Raw genomic sequence first — 20,744 nt, forward strand, 5'->3', positions numbered from 1 at the left:
TTCACCACCTTGGCGCCTGACCAATCATACCCGCGACTGCATGAATTGTAGAAGGCTTTCTGTCTTCCACGCTGCGTCTGGGCGGTCAAAATTCTCACTACCAATTGCAAGTGCATCAAATAGTAAGTCTATAAGTTGCGTCAAGCACGAAAACGTTTGAGGCGCCTTTGGTCTCATCTGATCTTGTAGCAAGCTGAAAAGCGCTCCGGGTGAGTTGTACCCTAGGTATCTTGCCATTACTACGGTGTCTCTGACAATCGACGATAGGTATCTTGGAACTAATACGAATGAGAGGAATGCCAAGTTTGAGTGAGTACTACAACTTAACAATCACTGTGCCGGGCGTTTACGAAAGGCTAGTCATCTCACCAGCCCGTCCGGGAAAAACATTGCGCAATGGAGGATGAGTTATTGCGCAATGCAGGATGAATTATTGCGCAATGGGCGACAATTGCCAGACCAACTCCACTTTCAGTGTCTCTTATCCAACGCGCCCAGGCCAACACACAGATATAAAATATCTCTCCGGATCCGACGCACATCACTTCTACCTCTACCTCGAACTCGACATCTCAGCCGCTGAACACGTTACAAACATGCTTCAGCTACTCGATCTACCGATAGAGATCGTCCAGCGCGTCTTCAACACACTAGCCAGAAAGCATGGTATACCAGCAGCGTGGTTGGCTCGAGGAACCTGCAGTAAGTACCCAACAATACAACAACCGCACACATGACATCCCAAGCTGACAGACTGCGACATTAGCCTCGTTCCGCGATTACATCACGTACGACATTCTCGCCAATCCAGCCCTCAACGCCTACCTCAAGACGCCTGCCGGCCGCAAGATCCTCAAGGAGTACCTCGCCGACTTCCTCTTCGTGCGAAGCAAGAAGCTCAACGGCTTCGCACGCAGCCATGTGACGGACTTCATCCGCGCTATCCTGCGAGCGATGACTCCATGGATCGCCAACGACACTGAAGAGGCTGCACTTAGGAGGGCGCTGTGTGAACTGTTTGTTCGCAACCACAGCGACGCGTTCAGATGCGTTACCACTGACTTCAACAAATTGGGATACTACATGCCGAACACCATCCGGGTCACTGATACTGCCCTGATTGCTGCAGCCGCCGCAACCGGAAAGCTCGACGCGTTGAAGCACTTCGTCGGCGCTAACAAGTGTCTTCTGTGGACGCAGTCACTAGCTTTTGGTTACCCACTTGATGCTGCGGTGTATGCGGGCCAAGAAGTTGCCACCAAGGCACTGGTACAGCAAGCCATCACCAATCAGGACCGAGACGTCGCTGGATACCAATACAGCGAGCATGTATCCTTCCGCCAGGCCATCTGTACCACTATCGGACTGGAAGACGACTCTATGACCATGACCAAATACCTCCTGGCCAAGTACATCACCGCGTTCGGCTCAGCAACCGAAGCCTGCATGAAAGCCTGGCTGGACAAGGCTATCCAAACCAACAAAGAAGAATTACTCAAGCTACTTCTTGCTTTGCCTTCGCAAACCGGTCCATCAACCATCTACGCCGCTTTCGAAACTGCATGCCGTCTTTCGAAGCCAGATCTCCTGCATCTACTCTTCGGTCCTCAGATCGGTCAAACTACCCTAGCCATCAACCAGATCCAAGGCTCCACATACGCCCTCCTCACCGCCGTCAACTTATGCACAACACCAGCCGCTGGCATCTTCATCAAGTCGCTGCTGGAACTAGGCGCCGATCCCAACGGTCCCGCGTACCTAGCCGGTGTCGAGCGGCCTCTCCAAGCAGCGATGCGTTACGGTCGTAGCATCGCTTGTCTGGTCTTACTTGAAGCTGGTGCTAATCCGCATTTGGTCACACCTGGAAGTTTGGCGTGGGTAGAGAGTGTGAAGAAGAGGTACCGGGAGGATACGAGGGCGGGTAGGGTGTTCAGGGAAGCGCTTGAGGTTTGCGAGGTGCCTAAGGTAGCGAGGGACGAGGACTTTCTTGTTGAGGTGGATGAGGCGGGTGGGGACGTGGAGGTTGAGGGTGGTGAGGAGGTGGAGGTAGGGGATGCCTAGGAGGATATGTTATGTTGGGGATATGCCCTACTTTCGCTCTAAGAGTAGCATAGACTGCAGGGCCTCATGGAAGTCACTAGATAGCCTTTTGCTGTAGCAATGTAAGAGGTATGCAAACTTGTGCTCTTAGTAGGATGCGAGGAATCACCATCCTCAGTTGATCTCATTAAGACACGATAAGATGAAAGTGACTCATGACGAGAAGGGTGTGCGCCGTGGGCATACGGCGAGGGGAATGAAGAGAGGACGTGGAAGGAGAGTTTCGATATGGTGGGGCTTCCGCTGGAGTGACAAGGCCGATCATCGGCGTTTGTAGGCCGATGTCTAGATGTTGTCTGCAGGGCGTAATTCTCAGGGGTCGGTTGTATTTGAATCCGTCGCCCACGGTCCCGGCTTCCCGTGTGGCGCGAAGTTTGCTGCAACCTCATGAATGGGATGCCGCATTCGGAGCGGCACTGCCCGTTCGCCGCGCCGACACTCCTCCAGCTTTTCCTGCTCGATCCTTTCTCCAAAGACACCTGGGTACTTCCAATCTTGCAGTGACGGATGATTACCTGTTGTTACCAACACGCACCCATGTTGCGGTGCGCGTCGCCACCGGTGCACGGCCGCTACCAAGATACCATCCAATGCGCACGCCGTTCCAGCCGTCCTTCAGTCACAAGCCTCCCAGAAGGATGGAGTCGCGTCGCCCCGTGATGATTTATAGTCTCCTGTATGGTCGCATAATATAAACTTATGTCACTTGACATGGTTCCAATACGATCAGCATCCTCATTCGTTAACGAGATCCATTTCTACGTATACTAAGCTGTTCATGTAGACTAACGAATACCAACATCTTGACCTCGTGGCTCATATTACCCCCAGATCCGAATCCAGTAAACGAGACCTGCGCACCAACACGATGTACGCCCTGCAGACAGTCCTGGCTACGCCCTAACGAGGACTCAGGTCGTAGTTGCTTTGGATGGCCATACAGGCTATCGCCGGTTCCCGTTCGACCTCGCCACTCGCAATCTTGCGTTCTAACTCCGCCCTTCCCTCGCGGTGCTTTCTCATATTCTCGTCGCGCTCGTTCTGGGTGCCGAAAGTTGGAATCAGCCCTGCAGGGGGGTTCATCCACTGCCTACAATTGCAGCATCATGTCAGTCGATGTTTTCGCTGCTCAATGAACGTGCGATAGATAGTGCGACTTACTCCTGTGGAACCGTTCTACCATCAATCCCGCGAAATCTGTCCTCTTTCTCTTGACTCCATGGACCTCTGTCCAACCATGATTTGATCAGCTCCGGCGACATGGGCTTTGCATCAAAGATGTTGGTTTGAGTGATTTCGTCAGGCGGCCCAGGTAGGTATTCGATGACTCTCATCACGCCGTCTCTGCAGATCATGTGGAAGTGATGGCTATTCTCGCATTCTCGCATAGAGTCGATGAAGATCTCCAGCGGATCTGTCACGACTCTCGCTCCAGTGGAAGCGGCGGCCTTCTCCACGCCGCCTTCGTGTTGACTCTGGTCTGCGGTTGAAGGTTCCTCGTTGTTGGCGTTGAATCCTTTCTGGCTCCGCGGCATTGGCGAGGATGAACAGGACATCGTTGATTCGTGTACAGTGGGAGATAGGATTTAGGCAAGTAGCACTAGCTTCAGGTGTTATTAAATGCAACCTCGGGTGGAGGGTTAAATAGAGTGGTGGCAGCAGGCGACGTGGTGTCCGCGAGAAGAGGATGCAGTGCGCAAAGGTTGAGATGCGGGGCGTACTTATAGACGGCACACCCAGGCAGTGCTGACCAACAGAATCCTGCATGACGCAGCATTGCGATCTACCAGCCTCGCAGTCATGTGAGTATGCGCCAACATGTACTTCGACAACTTGGAGGGATCGAGAAGAGGCCCAGCAGTGGCCTATAAAGCCTCTATTTCTCGCCGACGACATGAACATCATCCTAGTAAAGCATACTTCAACAAATTCCTCTACACAAAGCCTCCTCTATCACACAGCGATTTCGACATGAGGTTCTCGTTCTTCGTTTCCGCCAGTGCGGCCTTTCTGTTAGCAGCAGCAGCGCCTCATGAAGATGTGGTAGGTACTCTTAAGGACCACGTTCAATCGACACTTTACTAACAACAAGACATTAGTCGCTCGACGAAGCACTCAAGAACTTCGATTACGGCGCGATGATGGATCTGGGACGCGATGGAGTGCTTCGTAGCTTGAACGCAGCACACGACACTGTATTGGACTTTGTCCAGCTCAGTGGGCCTCAGATCACCGAGTTCTTTGCTAAAACAGGCTCGGACCCATCCGTCATGTCCGGCGTGTACGTTTGCTCCAATCAACTCCTCTATCAGTAGATCTTGAGAATGAAGCTAATCACTATTCCAGCGATGGACGCACCGTGACGTCTGACGCCCAGCTATGGGCCATCCCGGACGACATCATCGCACGTGAGCCGACCGTCAGAACATCGGAGGCAAAGCTGCCAGGGGTGCTATCTGTGCACCAGAGGGCGGAATGCGTAGCGGGAGCGCCCTGCGATGAGACAGCTGATTGCTACGAATACAATTGCGCCCGCTGTCTTCGTGGGCCGATGTGCATTGGAGGTCCATCAGGCTGCCTCAATCAGAGCGGCAAGTGCGCTTGGAACAGATGAGAACTGCGTCTTCTACCGTTGACTCTGCTTTGGAAACCATGGCTAAAGCCTATCACACTCGTTAGAATCCACTGAAATGAAAGATATTTCCAAAGCATACACATTCCTTGTTTGCGCGATTTCCATGTGACGGCGTGGATGGTTTGACAAACATTGCGCGACTCGACCGAATGAATACTTAAGGCTACACTCTGACTCCAGGCTTCTACTACTTTTCATTGTACAAAAGCGCCCTATATATCTACCCTTTTCGCTTTTCTACTTGGATCACAGACTTCTGCCCAACAACACTTGTCTATACCGGGGTGACCAACAACTTCAATTAACCCCAACTACCTCTTCGAAACACACATTCAGCCATGTCTTCTACAGTACTGATCAGCGACCTTCCCTCCAACTGCGAGTCATCCTACGTATTCACTGAGTTACGTTTGCACGAAGACGAAATCGAAGAAGTTTACACACGAGCGGGAGGAGGCGAGTCCGCCTGGATAGTCTTCAAGGCTCCCGAGCTCGCCGCGATATTCGAGAAGAATCACAAAGGCTACCACTTCGGGGCAACCGGCAAGAAGATCGCGACCTCATTCTGGAACGAAGCCATTCCTGAACACGCCACCAATCGCTATTCCGACTTCGTCAGCGCCCGGGATCACCAAATACACTCACGCACCGTTGAGATCACCGGTCTTCCCGCAAAACACACTCTGAGTGACATGAACAAGTTGCTAGAGTCGGTGCGAGACCATTACATTGAAGCCACCAAGCAGAACCAGCGTCTAAACCCAACCGACTATGGCTACTACGAGCCCATCAATATCCTTCACGTTAAAACACCCGACCCGGGAGTTGGACTTTTGCAGCTCGCGCAGCCGTGGATGGCGGTCGAAATAGTACGCCAGTACGCGGGTACTTACTGGAAGAACGCCACACTCAACGCTCGATGCGTTCCTGATGAAGAAATGGAGAAACTGCTTGTCAAGGAGCCCAGCGCTACGGACGTATCGCTCTTCGTCCGTGGCGTGAAGGTCGGTATTTCGTCGACAGAGGTGCGAGAGATTTTCAAGGACTTCCCCATCACCGACGTCAATATTCTACCAGGCAAGACATTCTGCTTCGTTGTCGTTCAGCAAGCGCAAGCAAACTCTATACTCGCACAGTTCAAGAATGGCGTTAAGTGGCAAGGTCGCACCATCAAAGTGGACTTGTCGGACAAGGATAAGAGGAAGAAGAAAGCCGAGTTTGGCTCTACCAGCGCCCCTCCAATTGCTGCTCCAGCTCCTCTACCACCTACGGGTATCACGGACTTGAAACTGGAAAATCTGCCATACGACATCACAGACCTCAGAATCCGTACCATATTCGAGGGCTTCGCCGTATACAAGGTCGTCGTCAAGCAGGGCTACGCTTTTGTGGGTATCCCGACAGGGGCAGTCGGCCGCGCTCTCGATATGCTGAACGACACGATGATTGGGGCTGGATACATCAAGGCCAAGGTTGCAGATAGCCGGAAGAAATAGGACTGCAGGTCTGCTTCGGTGCTATGAAGGCGTCGAAGGGGGTTTACGAGACGTCAGAAGCGGGTCGTTGCGTGTTTTGTATCTGTCGGCTGGTGCGTTGATGGGTACTCTGGATAGTTTGGACGGCTTGTAGGCGCTTGACTGTGGTAAGACTCTGAGGATTGCGATTTCTCTTATTTGATAAGGAGTGTCTTTTGCGTATGTGGTGATTATGTATTTCGGGAGTCATGAGTGGCTCGTCTCGCTCTGCGTCATCGCAGTACCATGGATGGGATGGAAAAACCGAACTTTTTGACCGTGGTAATGAAATACTTGCAAATATATTCACTGCAATGTTGCCTTCATGATGGATGGTGCCTTGGTTACACTGACCATTCCTTGTATGAGCATGCTCGAGCTTCTATAATTCTTGCGTATTGCGTCCTAATAACACTTGCTGCTCAGCTAAACACTCGATCAAGCCGTACGCTCAAAGTTCAACCATGACAGACTACACCTACTACAGTTCATCCGCGTCCAGGGGCTTCACCTTTTTAATACCCTACCATGTGCAAGCCATCTTTGTCAGTACTACGAAGAAGCTACCTTCCGCCGTCCGCCCCGTGTACCGCGAGTATTTTGGCGACATCATGGCATGTCGAGATCGAGCTCGAGACTCGGCCGAGAAGATGCAAGCGTTCGTGAACGAGAACTTTCTGCATATTTCGAAGGACCATAACCGACTAGCGAACCTGATGAATGCGGAGATCGATAAGCAGAGGAAGAATGTGTTGGTCAAGATCCCAATCACGGGCGATGGAACGGCGGCTGAAGACGATGAGGGGGAACCGGTGGCGCAACCGCGTGAGAGGGAGCAGAATGTCGCTACTCCAGGCAAAAAAGTAACACCGGAAGTTGTGTCAGAAGCCGCCGCGAAGGCGACAGTGTGCGAAGAGTCCCCTGAAGCAGCCTCTCCTCCGACTTTGGCGAATGCGGAGCTTGTTCGGCCAACCCTGCTTCAGGGCCCCGCGACATCGTCGGCTTCTCCAACCGGTATAAACAGCGAACAATCCGAGGCAGACGAGGAAGACAGCGAGATGAGCGTAATATTGCTCGACACATCAGAGCCTTGGAACGACTCGCTTTGGCCACACGGTGCCTGGGTAGATGGCCTGGAAGTCATCGATGCGCTTCCATGGGCGCGCCCAAAGCCGACCTAATCGCATCTTCCTGGACGGCCAGACTACCAACAACGAGCCACAACATGCCGCGGCTAATCCTCATTCCTCTTAATCCCCGCTTTGATGTCCCAGAAGCAGGTGACCTGCAGCTTTCCTCTGCCGACGCACTCAGGGTTGTCGCAGTGGAACCGCGAACATCGTTCTCGGTAGCGGAAGTCGATGTTACTGAGGCAGTACATGCATGGCCATAGGTCGACGTAAGGGAAGGTGGCCTTGATCTCGTACGTAGCGTTCCTGCGTTGAGTCAGATTAAAAAGCGTTTAGAAATGACACGTTAGCACTCACCTCCACTTTTGGATGTCTTCTCGCGTCAGGTTGTGCGATGCCGGAGGGTCTTCTTGTCTTAGGGTCGGGGTATCGCTTCGTTTGGCTGTTGAAGCGCGTGCATTCGTGGGTGCTGGAGCGCTTTGCTCATCGGATTGCCGAAGCTCACTGCTTCTCCGACGATTCTCGCGTCTCAGTCGTTGGGCGTTCATGTCTTGTGGTTGTTGGGTTTCCTGAGCGCTCGGTTTTGGGGTGTTTCCGTATCCGAACAGCGGCATGGTTATCGTCGTGCGATGTGTGCGATAAAGATCGACAAAGTGGAGGTTTTTCCGGGGAGTCAAAGGAGTGGTTAGCTGTTCAGCAAACGAAATTTTGTGTGATGAGATTCACTCGCGTAGCGCGTGGCCTTCAACCACGTAACCATGAATTTCGGGATGTGAATATGTGTGGTTGTCGCACGGTTCGAAAAGACATGATGACGCGTACTGTACCAAATATTCCACGACAAGCTGGAGACCAACTGGTCTAACAGTGGCTTGACAAAGCGTCTTGGTCACGCGGCGCATCTATCTTTCGTTGATCTTGTGAATTAACAGATGCCGTGTTGCTGAGTATCATTCGCATCTCCATGGAAGGCTCTCCAGTACAGGCTGAGTACGGCAAGGTTGAGTATAGCTGACAAGAACTAGAAACCATTCAGTTGCTTTTCCAGTTGGAAAGATGGCTTCTGCACGTGAAGCCAGGCATCTACTGTGAGCGTTGTCTTGATACAAGCGACGTATGCGTCAATGACGATCATCGCGGTGCGCGTGGCTGCATCCGTGTGTTGCAGGATGGAGATGAAAGTCACATTTGGCGAGATGCACAAATGTGACTGAGCTCGAAAGTCATCGCGACGGCAAGTTGATGTCTTTTTCGCACAGGTGGAAGGTTGAGATATCGTTGCCGCTGTCGCGCAAGGTCAAGCCGCACCAAGACGCCATGACCACCGCGTCGGCCGAGATTACTCCGACCGCCGACGCCGACGGAACTTCAACCACCCACAGGCAAACGTCCATTTCCCGACATCCACGACGAGAGATCTGTACACTATGGCGTCTCACCGTTCGTCGACTCCCAGACCCTCAAAAAAATACATCCTCACGACTTCTTCAACCGACGTAATTGACACGTCGCATTAAAGAGCCGGAAAGCTGCTGTTCTCACACCCGACGCGCGTGTAACCAGTCATCTGAAGAGCACCCATGCTTCAAGATGATGCGCATGCTGGTGCTTTCAAAATGGACCTGGTGATGAATACGCGTAACGATGTGAGCGCCGGAATCAATATTGTAAAGAGGATGTATCCTGAAAGCTATGTGATGCGTCTGCATTCGTGATATCAGCGTGTGCCGATGTTCTGGACTGTCGGTGTGCGACGACGAACGAGGGCGCTTACGCCGCAACGACGGGTAACGAGACGAAGTTGAGTTGGGTTGCGGAGGCGGCTTGGGTGATGCTGCTGAGAGTGCACCTTGGACTGACCCAGATCGTTATCTATTTGCGAAGAGATGGTATGCAGGCAATGCGCGAGAGAGTACATTGGCAATCCCATGCTGGGCGAAACGGCAGCCTGGCATCACTCAGAGGTGTCTGCGCCGCCATTATACAGCGGTCACCATATCCAAGACCACCTCAGATGCTCGAATTCGGTATCGCACTTCTTCATTTCACTATGACGATGCGGCGGATGATATCACAATAGGAAGCAGAAATCATTGTCGATGCTGGGCACGTTTAGCGCCGTATATACTCCCCGACCTCTCACTCCCAGGTCCTCCGCCATCCGCTTCACTTCCATAGCTACTCTACTCTAGAATGGCCACGATGACACACCGCCAACAGCGAAAGACGACCACGACGGCTAAGCTAGGGAATCTAGACGTTCTCCTTATCGCTCTACGAGCTGACCTCGGCCCCGACTGGGGATGCTACAAGGAACTCATAGAGGGGGCTGCAGATGCGAAGGCAAACGGCGAGAATGTTTCCGCCTGGGTCGACCAAATCGAGCCGCTCGTGCGAAACACCGCTTCGCAATTCGCGCATCAGGGAGTGCTGTTTCTGTTAGGCATCAAGGTGGGTAGTGAAGGTGAGATGTCTTTCCCTATCTAGCACCTTCACCTCAAAACTAAACACTCTCAGCTTCTTCTGTCACCAAGGCCACTGACGCGACCAACGACATGTCCGCTCCACCTCCTGACACCCGACGTCCATCGCAATCAGCTTCTTCTGTCACCAAGGTCACCAACGCGACCAACGAAATGTCCGCTCCACCTCTTCACACTCAACGCTCGCAGCAACCAGTACAGCCCCCAGCCAACATGCAGAACAACTTCACACCCAGCTGGACACCCATGCCCTCCCCCGGTCCTAGCCCCTACATGCCACCGACACCCACCTCCGTCGCATCCAAAAAACGCTCCGCCGCCAACGTCGCCTTCCACGGCCAGAAGCAGACTACCGCGACACAACCCCTCAAATCCGACTGGTTCGGCGGTTACGTCCTTCACCAAGATCCTGCCTTCCGCCGCGACGTATTCGAGTTCTTTGGACACGCAGTACCCGACAAGCCCGATCCCAAGCACCACGATCAATCCGATGTTTCATCCGTCTACAAGGCTGCGGATGACGACCTGGCGGTCTGGAGGGCAGGCGCTGGGGCTGAGCGCGAGGTGAAGGACGACGGCGCGGAGAACGTCAAGGACAGGACCAAAGTTGTGGAGGATGCGAAGCGAGAGCGTGTGCGAGAAGGCTTGCGATACAAGCTTTTTGACAAGTTGGATTGATACTGGCCACTGATGAGGTGGGCGCTTTTGAAGTCAGGCGTCTGCGCGGGCTGACCTGGTGCGGAGACGAGCGACGTACGATCTTGTGGAAGGGCAAATGAAGGGCTTTTGGAGAGCGCGATAGATGGTAGGGCTGGTAGGGAAGGCGTTTGGCGTCGCTAAAGGACGAATGATACCCCCGGAAGACTTGTGAATGATACTTCAGAAAACACACCTCTCCTCCCCCATCCATCTATGCAACCAACGCACATCCACCCTTCACTCATCCAAAGTCTACTACCACGTCAACAAAGAAAAAAACCGAAAAGGCCTGCAGCTTACATTAACATGGAAGTATGGAAGATAGATGGCGTGGCGTCGATGTAGGCTCCAGACCTGTCCAGGTTTTTTTCTTGTATGAGGTGCTACAACTTCTCCGCCAACCCCCCTCTCTTCGCCTCAAAAGGCACCGCCAAATTCTTCTCCGCCCACTCCTTCTCCGCCTCCGTCCCCGGCATCGGCGGCACCATCCCATTCACCTTCCACAAATCCCTATCCACATCCTCACAACTATACTCCCAGTCATACCCTTTATCCGCGATAAACGGCTTCAGCGCCGCGTCTACAGCATCCATAAAGCGGTGTTTGTGCTCGAGTGAAGTACTATTTCCAGTCAGCCCGGGCATCCACGAGTCATACATACACTAGGTAGGGATGTAAGTAAGTACAATTGCCTCGCAAGATGCTCCATCTTAATCCGTATCATGGGGACTGAGCTATCGCGGCCGGGCTTGTTGGCGTCAGTCATGGGAGAGGGACGGGGTACGCCGCCGATGAAGAAGGAATCTGGTTGGATGGGCTGGAAGAGGACGTTTACGTAGAATCTAGGCAGGCCGACGATGGTGTAGAGTTTTGTGATTTCGTTTGCGAGGGCAGTTTTGTCGGCGAGGGAGGTGAAGGTGTTGGGTGGGTGGTAGATTATCCAGAGAGGCATTGTTGAGGATGTTTGTGAGGTTATGAGCGAGGGGGAATGGGATGATACCTAGGCAATAGTGTTGACTTTCTGGATATGGGGTATACTACGAAGCTTATATAATATCCACATACATTCATGCCGACGATGTAGGTTTACCTAGGTAGGCTACACGTGATTTGGAATAGTAATCACGACCGAGTGGTTACTAAGGGCTGCGCTAATCATGCACTGCATTGGGACTAACAAGAAGACGTAGATCTTGGTACACCGCGCAAAGAACGACTAATCATGACCGATGGCGGTCTTCTGGGCTTCGCTCTTAGATCTGAACTCTTTAAGCGATTAACCTTGCGTGTAACTATTATAGTGATTTATCGTTGCGCGGGAACGTGATTTTGTGGGAGTTTATTCCCCCGCATATTGTTACTAGACGGGTATCACTAGCACTGGATACTAGTTTTCGGGGCTAGCGTGATAGGTAGACTATCTTTACGTCCGTAACAATCGTTGGCTTGCCCGCGTTGAGGTATGCGGCTCTATTCTACAACGGACCCGCGTTCACAACTCCGCCACAACCCTTCGTACGACTTCATCGAGATCTTCCTCTTGTAGCCCTAGCAGATCATTCGCAAAGCCTTCCTTCTCTTTCCAGTCCGCAGCGACCACTCCCCACACTGCGACGACCTCTTCCCTCGCCTCACCATCCCCATTTAGCATCTTCGGCCGAGACACATCCAACTCTTCCTTGCTGTTCTGATCGATGCGCTCGAACTTGTCGCCTGTAGCCTTCTCCAGCGCGGCAAGGACCTCGAGTTGCGTGACATGGTGGCTGTGTACATAAAGGAGCTCGTTCGCGGTTTCATCTGGCTTCTCCAGGATCTTGATGACTGCTTTGCCGATGAAGTCCAAGTTTGAGGCGGAGAACTTAATGTTGCCGCCGTCGAGGATGTATGCTTTGCGAGCCTTGACATCGAACTTGAGCAGACCGCAGGTCATGCCCCAGTCGAAGAAGTGGCCTGTGACAAGACTCGTCCAGGTAAGCTTTCCCATGCCGCTGTCTCGCTCCTTGCCCTCCAATGTCAAGAGGTAATCCCGGACGTCTTTCTTGCCCTTCATCAGCGGTAGAATCTCATTCGTCTTGTTATCCGCAGAATCGCAGCTGCCGAACTCAGCAGGCATCACGCGCTTCACGCCGCCTTTGAACGCGGCGTCGATGAGCTTCTTCTGCGACTCCACATGGCTTCCTGCGATGGTTATGACGAGGGCGTCGATCTTGTTCTCTCGCAGTACTTTGGCGACTCCATCAACGTTGAGATCATCAGGGATAGTGATGACTTTTGTTTCGGGGTAGACGGATTTGGATGTTTGGCGGTTGAGGACGAAGATGTCGAACTCGGAGGTTTTGAGCGCATTGAGAACGGGTGCGCCGAGCGTGCCTGTGCCGCCGATGAGGGCGACGTTGGTGATGGCCATTGTGTGGTGCGGTGTTGATATATGTGATGGTTGCGGGGTGACTCGCACACGTCCGCTTTCGTGGAGAATGGGCGATCGGCTATGGGCGCCTAGTCACGGTCCTTCCTAATCGTGGAGGGCCATACATCACTTCTTTCGAACGGGAAATCGTACATTTCGCGACCTGCATCTCTATACGTGCGCGACAAGGCAAATACAGCTATCGCGAGGGGCATACCGCGTTCGCGTGTGTTGACGTCGATGATGTCATGGCACCTTCCGATGGCTACGTCGCTTGCTGTCGCGCTCTTGTGATTCCAGCACTTACAATGGTCTCGCCAACACATTGCTTGATATCACGCAGTCTTTGTACTACACTCGCGTATACGCCCAATGACTGAACATCATATCCTGGTCAGTAGTCATGTGTCGACTGCGCCGCATTGCATCTTCAGCGAGCGGGTGCGGGGTGAACGCGACTTCGCATGGAATCTCAACAGTCCGCCGATTGATCTCCACAACCTGAGAACCGCTTCTGTCCAGTCTCTAGCCTGTTGGCCATTTCAGCAGTACCAGCAGCGTATCACAAAGCTGACGTCGCCCACTGCGCATACCTGTCGTCTCGACTGCCTTCAATCGATTTATCGCCGGCGATATATCAACGTCAAGTCTGCACATCAAGATGGACGATCAAGAAGTGACCTACCAGTATCAGTCAATAAACGCGAGTGAAGATATCCGCGTCCTTCGTCTACGACCAGGCGCGTTTGCTGAGCCCCTTATCGGCAGCCTCGTCGTGCGGAAGATCGGGGATGACGAAGGCAACCCGCCCGCCTATGATTGCGTTTCTTATTGCTGGGGAACCCAAAAGCACTTCACATCTTTCATATGCGACGGTCAGACCCTGTGCATCACGGTGGCAGTTGATGAGATGTTGCGACATATGCGGCAGGCCATGGAACTGTGTGATCTATGGGTAGATGCTAGTACGTATCGACGTATGCCGCAACGCACCATGTATTCTGACCAGTGCCATAGTTTGTATTAACCAGGCCGATAGTGAAGAGAAAAGCCAGCAAGTGCGTACCATGGATAGAATTTATGCCTTAGCTCACTCAGTGCGGGTCTGGCTGGGCTCAGCGACCGACGAAGAGGTTGATTCTGTATGGCCAATGTTCAGCGCCAGTTCTGACGACCCGTATAAAGATAGCCACATACAGATTGAGAAGAGAAAAACATGGCTACATGCTCTTGACGAAACGACTTCGACCTCTCGGTTATTGAAACGATTCTTCAATCGAGCTTGGTTCACAAGACGATGGGTCGTGCAAGAGGTGGTTCTTGCCCGTGAGGTAATCGTTCATTGCGGGCTTCATGAAGTTACATGGCATAGATTTTACCGGGGTGCGCGCGTACATTACCTAGTTCTTGAAGAGCAGCGTAAGGTTGGTGGTTGTGATGTTGCTACTGTGGCAAATCAGGTCTTCGATACTATTGAAAGCTTGGAGAATTCCAGGCTTCAAAGGAAAGAGCGTGTTTGGTTTAGGGGAAAGCGCCCAGATTCTCAGATTGAGAAAGCTTTGCAACTTCTGGAGTTATATCATGCAGCTGAGTGTGTGGACGAACGCGATCGCCTGTATGCGTTGTATGGCCTCTCAATGAGCATGTCAATGAGCATAAGACTGCCCGCTGAACAAGACCCCAATTTGATGCAGCTGTGCCCTGTGGATTACAGCAATCACTTCTCGCACATCTATACGAAATTTGCCGTCGGCGCGATAGAATCTGGTAATCTTTACAATGTTCTTGCAAACGCGATCGAATTCGGAACCCTCTCCCAGCAGGATGAAGGCTGGCCTTCTTGGGTACCAAGTTGGAATCGAAAGAGGAAGCTGAACGAAACCGAGGCTTGGCTCAAATTGGTCGCGCATAATCCTCAATTTGGACCGAATGTCCACGTCCCTCCCAAACTTCGATTTCCAAAATGGAAGGACGGGGTGACGGAAGATGAAGCAACGTATACCCAAGAGTATGCGACTAGAGCAATTCATCTCCGTGGTTCTATCCGTCGTATTTGCGAGGCTCAACCGAGCACCTGCAGTCTGGACGTGCTAGCGTATCTAGACACTATGCTCGATCGTCAATGCGTTGGACACGCCTTCGCAAAGTCCAGATACATTCTGGCGTGGCTAGTGATGCTCGTTCTCTCCGGGCACAGCAGAATATTGTTACGACCAGGCCTCGACCAAAAGACCTACTTGACTTTCAAGCCATCTTACCAGAAAGAGTATCCGGAAAAGGACACCATCACATATAGAGCTTTGAAGAGAGTTCTAGGGCTACCTCTGGCAGAGTCTACAGAATGGAAGTACGACTTAGACCAAGACAAGTTTCTGTCCGAAGTAAGGCGAGTACTGCAAGGCCTCTATCCATTTCGCTATGATCACGATGGATCTCCGGCGTTCGGTATCGCGTTGGCAGAAGTAAGGGCAGGCGATTTTGTGTTCCGCAACACTCAAGTAGCCAGCCATAAAGATGAACAGGGAGACCCTACGCCTCCGATCAGTGGGTTCATAATACGGCCTTATCAGCAAGCGAGCGCTATAGGCCCTGCCACTTTCCGTCTTGTTGGCATGTGCTTTGCCTACTATCCCGACTTGAAGGACCCAGAGTTGGTCGAAGTTGTCCTGGTGTAGGGAATACAAGCTGGAATTGGTACAAGCAAGCCGGGAGTAATTTGAAGCTTCAAGAACACATGGACATCGCTTTGATCTGCCACATTGAAGAACACATATATAGCTGGCCTGCACACAACTCGGAGAAAAATTCGTTGTCGTCTCCTGGACTCAAAGATACCAAAGAGAGACATCCTTTGAAAAGACACAACGATGGGTCGCAGCTGGGAGGGAGGCAGCATCGAGGCCCATTATACATGGAAGAACATGAACAGGTGCGCTGCCGTCTACAATGACATACGAGACAAAAGCTGATAGCATTTCAAAGCAATGTAGGCTTCAGATCAAATCATGCCCCAGCGAAGCTGCGGTGATAATGCAGGATAATTGTGCCATCAGGAAACTACCGACGGAGTAGGATACGTTGAGAAATGCGATCAAGCGGTGACACGCCGAACACTGCAGCGGACAACCTCAGAGCTATCGAGAATATCCCGTACACTAAGCTCTAATTCCAGTGACCAGCCCGATGTTGGAACCGGCCTCATTCTGAGTCGACAGCGCGTCCTCTTCATCCTTGCGATGAGTCGTGGAGAACAAGTCAACAATCGCGATGGCAACCGCAATGGCGATTGCGACAGCGACAAAGATGAAGCGAGCGCCGCAGATGCGCCGGTATTGACATCACCAGGCGTGAGAATTCATCTCGAAGATGCCATCTCACAAGATCCGTATAGCAGCGCGTGATGCGCAGAATCAGAATTGCGATAGGCGATATTCCTTCTTTTCAACATGTGCATTTGGTGTTCTCGATGCTTGGGAGCATTTCAGCGGTGTCTGATCCGGAGCGTGCATCGGGGCACCCACGTGCCGACGCAAGTTGCATCGAAAAGCACGGGCGAAACCGGAGACGGAAGAGCGCCCGGGACCGCGATAAGCTTCCAAGGTTTAGCCCTCCACGCAATCCCCATCACCGTTTCCAATAAGAGTCATATCGCGGTGGGAGTTTGCCTCTCGCGAGTCCTTGTGACGTGCAGTATTCTTTGAAGAACATTCTCGTCATCTCAAACGCCAGCTAAAATCCTCCAACTGGCTATCTCCAACACATCATATGACGTCTTCAATCGTGAGCGTACGACCAGACCAGCCGATCGCCATCGTGGTGTTGAGAATGTTTCAGCTGGGGGGTGCAGGCTCGCGGCGTCTGAGTGGGCCGGTTGGTGGTCGCCAGTGTGGAGGGCGGCACTAAGGGAGGCCGCGCATGCAGGCCAAGCCCAACGCCACAAAATGGCGCCGGCCGTCCAGGCTTGGACGCATAATTGACTTGGGCTAAGAAGAGTACCTTGTTCCACACGGCGAGGGTGAGGTGTAAACTTCACCGGATGGTGATCGAGGCCTGGTGGGTTGTGGATGTTGCACGTAGACTATTGAGTGCGAGACCCAGGTACTTAGGTAGTGTATCCAGGATCGTATTCTGATCCGAGGCTTCCGATGTTGGTGATGCTGTTGCCTGGGGGCGCAGTGCAACAATAACGTGTTGTTGCTGCTGCTGTTGCGCTGCTGTCTCGCGTGGTGCCACCTACTCCCACCACGTTGACTCCCCGCGGACAGCCGGCAGCGGATGACATAACGACACTGAGACGACTTGAGTCGTTAAACGTTTGCTGGCAGCGACTTAGCGGATGCGCCCCTTGGCTAACACTTAGCGAAAGGCCCCATAATGATGTAAATTGCGCGAAAAGCAAACCTTGGGCGCGCAGCTGGCACGACGTCGTCCAGTGAGGCAGTCGAGAGGGAGTCGCGATATAGAGTGACCATCGGTTATGTCTGCTATTTTCATGTGAATTGCTTTGTCGAGCTTTTGTCTGAGACGCAAGGGCAACATCGCCAATTCCGGCAAGGAGGTGGGCTGACCGGGGCCCCCCGGCTAGCGCGGCTTAGGCCAGCCCGTACGTGTGGAAATGCGCTGAATGACTGCTCCCCCCGAACTTCGTCGTCGCTGCCCTTCATCACAACATCATCGCCGTCTGGCACACCATCCCCTCACCTTCCCCCCCACCACCGCCTCTCCACGGCCTTTTGTAGCCCTGCACGCCTGTAATACGCCCCTCTCTCCTGTATTCACGAATTCTTCTTAGGAATTTCGTGCTGGTGCGGCTGTCTCTTCCTTATCAACCTTGAGTGGCCGATCATCGCGCCTCTTGCCCTCCACGTCACCACCTCAACGGCTTAACTGCTTGTTGCTTCTCTTCCTGCACTCCTTCGCCCGCACTTGATACCCCCTACCCGTTTTAATATTCTCTCCTGCACGACTTGCCCTTCGATTTTCCCGAAGATATAAGTCGCGCATTACTGTTGTTGCGCCTGCTGCAACGTCATCCTGCAGCCTCACTAGCACTCGACTTCGATGCGCACGACCCTCACAACTACAGATGAGCTCTGTTGGTTTTAGGCTTCCACTTCTTTCACAATGCAGTCCATGTTCCGCCTCCCATGGTGTAACGAGTCGCCTGGCGACAAGATCATGGAGAAGTCGACGCTCCACAAGTCAAGACCGCTGCCGGTCGACATGCCACACTTCATGAACAACATGAATAAGATCAAGCGGAAACGGACTGACAGTCCTGAGCCAGTAGCGAAGAAGTGGAAGGGCGCGCACGGTGAGGTGAGACCGTCGACGGTCAACGCAAATGCGAATGCAAACGCGAAAGCTGCGACCGACAATGCACGTATTGCGGACGCACCCAAGCCTGCTGCTGATGTCTTGGATGCCCGACCGAAGGCACAACCGAGGAAAGAGGGCGCAAGCAAGAGCAAGGCCGCGAAACCTCAGCAACCGACTGCCAAACCTGACTCTATCAACACGCCATCGACCACCATGGACTCTGGACTTACCCCTGTGCAACAAGCTATCGAGGCGCAAATCAACTACGAAATCTTGCTCAAGCACAACGAACTTCGTTTGATTGAGCAGGAGCTCGCCAAATGCCAGGTTTCCCTCGAGCAGCTGAGGCGTTGTTCGCTCATCCCATTCCCCGGTACCGAAGGCCTTAGTGAGGATGTCAGTCTCGGGGTTGGTGCTTCGATGCAACCCAGCTCTGGCATGACAGACCCTCAGTATGCTGCTCCTTGGGGAGTCACCGACGGCCCGTACACTCGCCACTACGCAAAATGGTTGATCTCAGACGCCAAGTTTGACCCCGTTTCTGAACGCGCATTCGCTCAGCAAGCTCAAGGGTACTTTGGCACTGGTGAAGGCAGAACGACGCGCGGCAGCTTTGCTGACTATGGGTCTCACAGAGGCCGCACGTCGCGAACTTCGACTGGAATGTTGAAGCTCACGCCCCTTGGTGAAACTCCAGCACCAGCGCCCAAGGTCGACCCGTTGTTGCACAAGCGATCGACGGACGGTCAGTGGGTGCGCCTGTACTGCGCTCCATGTGGCCACAGCAACTTCTCCAACACTCAGGGTTTCCTCAATCACTGCCGGATCAAGCACACGCAGGTCTTCAAGAGCCACGACGCTGCAGCCATCGCATGTGGTGTTCCTGTGGATGTTGACAATGTTGGTACTCCTGTTGCCGCTGCCGCTGCCGAACCTGCGAGCGCTCCAGTTGCGCCTCCAGCCGTGTCATTCCCTGTTGTTGCCACTCCCGGCATCGTCCACCCACTAGCATCACAATCCGCACCCGTCCCACAAGCCCGGGAGGTACACCGTGATCAGAACGCCTCACCACGTGACGATTCCAAGGTTACCACCCCGGCTAACTTTGCCAAGTCATCATCGACGCCTTACCTTGCTGCCCGATTCGCCAACAGCGGCGCCCAAGGCGACTTCAAGGAGCTTGTCGAGACGGCCCGCGCAAAGGTCGACCTGGACGCAATGGATGCCTCGGATGACGACAGCCCTGCCCCGACCCCCGTGTCAGCAGTGCCGCCGCATCTAGCGCGCCTCCCTGCCAGCGGACCCGCAAGCAAAGCCCCAACAGCACGACCAGGCAGCAAGAAGGGCAGCAATTCCAGCCACGCGCGCCTGCCGTTATCGTTCCCGTCTCCCACAAAGTCTGAAGGCGATCATCACATGCCAAGCTCACCGGTAGATCTCAGCCCTCACACGGTTGAATCCAACCCTGGGCTTGTCAGCGATCACGACGACGACGATGATGAAGACGCTGACGATGCACATAGCCAACCTGATCTTTCGATCGGCGGCGACGACGTCATGGTCGAGGATGCGAGTGACGTCGAGGGTGTGCAAGAACGCAGGGGTTCACGACCAGCACTCCATGGATGCTTCGAAAAGGGAGAGGGAAGCCGGAAGCACTGAGCAGCGAGAGCGAGTTAGGTCCGGCTCACGCTGTTGCTGTTTCTTATCCCCTTCTTCCTTAACGATGTCACTTGTCATGGAGCTATGGTACTTTTTCTTTCCTTCTCAACACTGGCGGCTTATCTCCATTCTTCACTTATACACGGGTTACCAGCAATGGACGGAGTCGGTCCGGCTGGCTCAGGGCATTCCAACATGTTCTGCTTTTTGATGTTTGTTTCACTTATCCTCTTACCTGCTCTCACTGCTGCTGTTGCTGCTATTACTATTACTGCTGTTCTTACGGAAATGCCCTCAAAATGTGTCAGAAACTCTCATCTCACGAGTCGGAGCGAGTCGTTGTCTTTCCCATCAAGGAAGGGAAGGTGGCTCTTGCTTTAGTTTAGGCGCTGGAAACGTCGTGTATCATCACCTTTTGCTATATGTACGAAATTGGGTGGAGTGTCTCCGGTTGGTGGTTGTTGGTTGTTCTATCTTTTTATGGGATGGAGTGGGTGGATTAGATGGATGCTTTGGGGGTTGTGCTGGTACACTGGCATTTGGCTAAAATGATGGCAAGGAAGTGTGAAAGCTTGCTTGCGCGATTTGTTTGCTGCCTTATTGTATATAACCTTTTTAATCTCATGAAAATCTTGTTAAACACTTTGGATTGGATGAGTTTGCGTGATGGTGATGTCGTAGTCGCTTGTTGCCTGCCGCGGCTTGTCGGTTGTTGTGAAGGTTGACTTCTATGGATGTGTGACTGGTAGTCTGATCGACATGTCCATTGCCCAGTTCCTGATGCTGTTCCCATAA

General features: G+C 52.9%; 10 protein-coding genes across 10 annotated transcripts; 6 read left to right on the forward strand and 4 right to left on the reverse strand.

Moving 5' to 3' along the window:
• Nucleotides 1–596: 596 nt before the first annotated feature.
• On the forward strand, nt 597–2,061 carry J4E88_010628 (uncharacterized protein; the record flags this gene model as incomplete). The annotated part of the gene is made up of 2 exons (XM_049404219.1): nt 597–702; nt 767–2,061. The coding sequence occupies 2 exons, from the start codon at nt 597–599 to the stop codon at nt 2,059–2,061; spliced, it is 1,401 nt and encodes a 466-aa protein (XP_049250061.1).
• Nucleotides 2,062–3,000: 939 nt separating this feature from the next.
• On the reverse strand, nt 3,001–3,635 carry J4E88_010629 (uncharacterized protein; the record flags this gene model as incomplete). Its single annotated transcript, XM_049404220.1, has 2 exons — nt 3,001–3,190; nt 3,262–3,635. The coding sequence occupies 2 exons, from the start codon at nt 3,633–3,635 to the stop codon at nt 3,001–3,003; spliced, it is 564 nt and encodes a 187-aa protein (XP_049250062.1).
• Nucleotides 3,636–4,071: 436 nt separating this feature from the next.
• J4E88_010630 (uncharacterized protein) lies at nt 4,072–4,415 on the forward strand (the record flags this gene model as incomplete). Its single annotated transcript, XM_049404221.1, has 2 exons — nt 4,072–4,143; nt 4,200–4,415. The coding sequence occupies 2 exons, from the start codon at nt 4,072–4,074 to the stop codon at nt 4,413–4,415; spliced, it is 288 nt and encodes a 95-aa protein (XP_049250063.1).
• Nucleotides 4,416–5,073: 658 nt separating this feature from the next.
• J4E88_010631 (uncharacterized protein) lies at nt 5,074–6,231 on the forward strand (the record flags this gene model as incomplete). Its single annotated transcript, XM_049404222.1, has 1 exon — nt 5,074–6,231. The coding sequence occupies one exon, from the start codon at nt 5,074–5,076 to the stop codon at nt 6,229–6,231; it is 1,158 nt and encodes a 385-aa protein (XP_049250064.1).
• A 482-nt stretch (nt 6,232–6,713) lies between these two features.
• On the forward strand, nt 6,714–7,430 carry J4E88_010632 (uncharacterized protein; the record flags this gene model as incomplete). Its single annotated transcript, XM_049404223.1, has 1 exon — nt 6,714–7,430. The coding sequence occupies one exon, from the start codon at nt 6,714–6,716 to the stop codon at nt 7,428–7,430; it is 717 nt and encodes a 238-aa protein (XP_049250065.1).
• A 53-nt stretch (nt 7,431–7,483) lies between these two features.
• On the reverse strand, nt 7,484–7,993 carry J4E88_010633 (uncharacterized protein; the record flags this gene model as incomplete). Its single annotated transcript, XM_049404224.1, has 2 exons — nt 7,484–7,685; nt 7,737–7,993. 2 exons carry the CDS (start codon nt 7,991–7,993, stop codon nt 7,484–7,486), a joined length of 459 nt encoding a protein of 152 aa, XP_049250066.1.
• Nucleotides 7,994–9,572: 1,579 nt separating this feature from the next.
• Nucleotides 9,573–10,540, forward strand: J4E88_010634 (uncharacterized protein; the record flags this gene model as incomplete). Its single annotated transcript, XM_049404225.1, has 2 exons — nt 9,573–9,843; nt 9,897–10,540. 2 exons carry the CDS (start codon nt 9,573–9,575, stop codon nt 10,538–10,540), a joined length of 915 nt encoding a protein of 304 aa, XP_049250067.1.
• Nucleotides 10,541–11,192: 652 nt separating this feature from the next.
• On the reverse strand, nt 11,193–11,632 carry J4E88_010635 (uncharacterized protein; the record flags this gene model as incomplete). Its single annotated transcript, XM_049404226.1, has 2 exons — nt 11,193–11,561; nt 11,627–11,632. The coding sequence occupies 2 exons, from the start codon at nt 11,630–11,632 to the stop codon at nt 11,193–11,195; spliced, it is 375 nt and encodes a 124-aa protein (XP_049250068.1).
• A 421-nt stretch (nt 11,633–12,053) lies between these two features.
• Nucleotides 12,054–12,968, reverse strand: J4E88_010636 (uncharacterized protein; the record flags this gene model as incomplete). The annotated part of the gene is made up of 1 exon (XM_049404227.1): nt 12,054–12,968. The coding sequence occupies one exon, from the start codon at nt 12,966–12,968 to the stop codon at nt 12,054–12,056; it is 915 nt and encodes a 304-aa protein (XP_049250069.1).
• A 5,133-nt stretch (nt 12,969–18,101) lies between these two features.
• Nucleotides 18,102–19,949, forward strand: J4E88_010637 (uncharacterized protein; the record flags this gene model as incomplete). Its single annotated transcript, XM_049404228.1, has 1 exon — nt 18,102–19,949. One exon carries the CDS (start codon nt 18,102–18,104, stop codon nt 19,947–19,949), a length of 1,848 nt encoding a protein of 615 aa, XP_049250070.1.
• Nucleotides 19,950–20,744: the final 795 nt, after the last annotated feature.

This window comes from Alternaria novae-zelandiae (genome assembly GCF_023758075.1).
Source record: "Alternaria novae-zelandiae strain BMP 2774 chromosome Unknown scaffold_36, whole genome shotgun sequence".
Classification (NCBI taxonomy): domain Eukaryota; kingdom Fungi; phylum Ascomycota; class Dothideomycetes; order Pleosporales; family Pleosporaceae; genus Alternaria; species Alternaria novae-zelandiae.